At 41.2% G+C, this 4,477-nt stretch overlaps 1 protein-coding gene across 1 annotated transcript in view; it reads left to right on the top strand.

The window, feature by feature from the left end:
* GALNTL5 (UDP-N-acetyl-alpha-D-galactosamine:polypeptide N-acetylgalactosaminyltransferase-like 5) overlaps positions 1-3,595 on the top strand; it is a 68,929-nt gene extending 65,334 nt beyond the window's left edge. Inside the window, exon 8 of the mRNA XM_006873701.1 lies at positions 3,440-3,595. Coding sequence (XP_006873763.1) covers positions 3,440-3,595 — 156 coding nt within the window. The remainder of the gene's footprint in view (positions 1-3,439) is intronic.
* Positions 3,596-4,477: the final 882 nt, after the last annotated feature.

Below are 4,477 nucleotides of genomic sequence, written 5' to 3'. Positions count from 1 at the left end.
TAGAAAGCCTCATCTTTCTCCCGCGGAGCAGCTGGTAGTTTCGAACCGCTGACCTTAAGGTTCGCAGCCCGATTCGTAACCACTACGCTACCAGAGCTCTTAAAATACTTACTCAGCAATTTTTTCATTTATCAGGGTATTTTGGATATCTTTCAAATCAGAATATAAAAACATGTATTGTTCTTTAAATATTTCCTTTGTATGTTGTTATTAAGTGTCGTTGAGTTGGTTCCAACTCATAGTGACATTGTGTAGGGTTTCCAAGGAGCATCTTATGGGTTTGAACCTTGCAGTTAGCAGTCCAGTGCTTGTCCTGCAGTGCCACACAAGGACTACTTTGTCTAGAGCTACCAAAATTGACCCCAGTGATGAATATGAACCTCCCATTGACAGTCATTCTAGCTTTTTCTTAGCAAAGGATGGGATGAATAGTTTTTATACATATCTTTTTGTGCATTTGTACAAATATCACTTCAGAAATTTCAGGAAACAAACTTTAGTCAGAAGTTAATGTATTTTACATACTGACGATAATGTCTAAAGTATCCTTCAAGAAACATGCATTTATGAGGGTAAGTTAGAAAGTATTGCTACTAGGTTCCAGTTTATATATGCAAGGATTTATTCTAAACAAAATGTGTCTAAATATCGAAAGATCAGGGATGGCTACAGATAAGTTTTCTAAGTAATAAATTTTTCTAAATCTATTAAATACTTTCAAAATTAAAGATCCAGGTCGAAACAGTGGCTTTTAAGGGGATCTGCTAAATCAGTTCAATTCAAGACAGAGAGGTCAGTTCATAAGACTATGGTGACTATGTTTGGGAATTCTAAACTGGTAATCATGACAGATTTTCTCAAAGGACACAGGATGATCATGAGGACTTATTATGAAGAAGTTTTAATAAATTGGAAAACTGCATTGGTGAGAAAAAGGCCAGGAAAGTTGCACTGAGGAATTTTTTCCATCATAACAATGCACCTACTCATTCTTCATGGGTGACAAGGGCTGTCATGTGAGAATTTCTTAGGGAAATCTTACCTCACCCACCTTATAACCTTGCTCTTGCCCCTCCATACTTTTTTGTTCCTCAAACACACACACACACACACACACACACACAAATATTTAAAAGGAACATGATTTGAGCACCTTGAGGATACCTAAACTGCCATTTTGTTATTTGTTGTTGTTATGTGCCGTGGAGTCAGTTCTGACTCATAGCGACCCTGTACAGGGTTTCCGGGGCTGTAAATCTTTACGGGAGCAGAAAGCCTCATCTTTTGCCCGCGGAACAGCTAGTAGTTTCAAACTGCTAACCTTGTGGTTCGCAGCCTGATTCGTAACCACTATGATACCAGAGCTGCCATTTTGATATGGTGTTAAATTGAAGAGTGCAGAATTTGGGGGAAAGGGTTATAGAGATAGAAACACTGCCTTCAGAAGTATATGGACCCAGATGAGGTTACACCGAGAAATAACTGTTTCCCTTTTGTGTGTGTGTGTGTGTGTGTGTGTGTGAGACAGTGTCTTTCTAACTGTTTCACTTTTTGATATTTTTGTTTAACAAAGGTTTCTCTGATATTGCAGCAATATTTTTTTACTTATCTTCATAATCTACTGTCATCGGTTGCATATGCCAGTTTCTGTACAACTTGTCCAACAGTAGTTATAACTAAACTGCATATTACTTCTGGCCTGATAGGTTTAAAAATATCTCATTGTTTAAAATTGCGTTTTCTTAATCATGAAACATCTGGAGTTCATTATGTTTGGGCTTTGTTTTTCTTTTTCTGTGAACTCTGGTTATGAATTTAGGCAGTTGAATTAGCATGGCTAATCCTAAGTGGTAGCGTAGTGGTTACAAATCGGGCTACGAACCTTAAGGTCAGCGGTTCGAAACTACCAGCTGCACCGCGGGAGAAAGATGAGGCTTTCTACACCCGTAAAGATTTACACCTTCGGAAACCCTATACAGGGTCGCTATGGGTCGGAAACGACTCGATGGCACATAACAACAACAACAACAATCCTAAGTGGTAGAGTCCTTGTGTGGCGCTGTGGGCTAATGCACTGGACTGCAAAGTCAGTTTGAAGTGCAAAGTCGGTGGTTCAAGCTCCCCAACTGCTCCTTGGAAACCTTGCACAGGGTCGCCATGGATTGGAACCAACTCTACAGCACTTAACAACAACATTCCTGAGTGGTAAACTGAATTTCATTAAAGATATGTCCCCAAAAGCTCTATATATATAGCTTAAAAGGCATGTTATGCTTGGCATTAACTCAGTGGGTTGGACACTCCATATTGAAAATGTAATGAGTAACAAGACAAGGGCTTCAGAATGGGTGATGTTGCCTTCATCCTCTGCAATGATGACTCCTCTTCTCTGCTCTGAGGCCCATCCTTTACTCTGATCCTCCATGAGGAACTAAAGGTGGTGGAATATGATGGCAAAAGCCTACAGGGGTCAAGGAGCCCTGGGAAAAGCCCAGCAAGGTATACCCACAATGTATGAATCTGGATAGACAAGATCACTCTTTATCTATTGCTACGCCTAGACTGAGCACCACGCATGAAAATACAAGGTCCTGCTTCCAAGGAAGCCCAGTCTACTTAGATTCCTTGTTTATCCTATGGAGTGCATGAAGCCCATTGTCTAATGGTGATTAGTTAAATTAGTTTAATACTTGGTGATTAATCAGAGAACATAAAAAACTAACAGGGTGTGGTCACAATAACTATCAGCATTCACATGAAACCAAGCATCATTCTTACTCACCCAAGGGCTTTGCACGTATTTAAGTGTTCAGTCCTCACACCCACCTCATGAGGCTTGTTGATGTTGTTAAGTGCCATCAAGTCAGTTCTGACTCATAGCGACCCTGTATAGGGTTTCTCAGGAGTGACTGGTAAGCTTGAACCACCAACCTTGTGGTTCACACCAACCTTGCAGTCCAGTGAATTAACCCACAGCACCACACTAGAACTCCTCTCATGAGGGTAGGGGTCAAATAAGTCATCTGAGGTCATACAGTTAATAAATGGCAGAGCCAAATATCTCCCTCAAGTCCACATTTTCCCTTTTACCACCAAGCCCTCTGTAAAGATGAAAGTGTTGATAGGGAACAGGTTTGTCCTTGAGTCTGTGGAGAGAGAGAAGAACTGGGACAATGCAAGATGGGGTTGTGACTTGAGTTCCTAAGAAGTAGGACTCAGGTTTCCTCATTTCCCGCAGGCTTCCCCTGTCATCACAGGGCCATTACAGTGGGTAGTGTGTGTCGTGTGAGGGCATCCAAGACCCTGCAGTATGCCTCTGCTCTGGATCCCCACACAGGAAACTGGAAGGGTTTTTGAAATGCGATGATTAAAATATATACTGCTAGGTTAGATAGACCGTGATTTTGGTTTAAATGACAATGTCTTTATTCCCATTTAGGAGCAGTTTTTTTTACAAAAACCTGGTCTGAAATCAATGAATTATGGAAACATCAGTGAACGTGTTGAATTGAGGAAACGTTTGGGCTGCAAGTCATTCCAGTGGTATTTGGACACTGTCTTCCCGGAGTTGGAGGCATCTATGAATGACTCATGAAACAAAAGTGTATCGATTCCATTAATAAAGGGTTAAAACATCCCTAATCCTCAACACAGAGGTCTAAGAGTACAAATTTGGAGTATCATGAAACTATGTGAAATGGAAAAAGAAATACAGAAAAGTTGTTTGATTTGCAAGAGGAGTTCTTCGCTCCCCCCCAGTCCCGCAATAATGATAGTTCTTCACTGCTACTAGATTTCTGGGGTGACAAGACCTTGAATACTAGAAACAGAAGTTGTCACACAATTTGTTAAAACCTATCATATAATTGATTAGAGTAAGGCATACTGTGTCCAAAAGTTATTTGCCAAACTTCCTTCTTTCTGGTGGAGTACAGAAACGGCTTTGTTTTTGGAGCCTCTGCCAACAGTTTCTCCTCCACCTAGGCCACTCTGACACTGGTTGTCCTTCTTAGTGAGACAGCTGCAGAATGCCTGATTGGCACTTTACAGAACTTAGCCAGGTTGTACCAAGCTCCTTTCTGGCTAAGGTGCAGATCCTGGTTTTGATGCCTTGCTTGGTTGTTGTTGTTAAGTGCCATCACGTCAGTTCCAACTCACAGCAACCCTGTATAGGGTTTCTGAGGACTAGCAGTGGGTTTGCACTGCCAGCCTTGCAGTTCAAATCAATCTTGCAGTACAGTGCTTATTGTATAGCACCACACCAGGACTCCCTTGCTTGTTTGGGCTCCTGAATTTCTGATGCCAATCAGTCACTTGTCTGGGCTTCTTGTTCAGTTCTGTGGACCAGCTGCTGTTAAAGAAAATTTCAGAGACTGAAACAAATTTTATATTTACAATGACTTCATTTGAACAGGGTCAAACGATTCATGAGTCAGGCAGCATCCAAACGGAAAGTGGAAAGAAGCTCCACTGATGG

Source organism: Chrysochloris asiatica, unplaced genomic scaffold, assembly GCF_000296735.1.
Source record: "Chrysochloris asiatica unplaced genomic scaffold, ChrAsi1.0 scaffold00249, whole genome shotgun sequence".
NCBI classification, from domain to species: domain Eukaryota; kingdom Metazoa; phylum Chordata; class Mammalia; order Afrosoricida; family Chrysochloridae; genus Chrysochloris; species Chrysochloris asiatica.
Note: the sequence above shows the minus strand (reverse complement) of the source record. Positions and strands in the feature narration are given on the sequence as shown.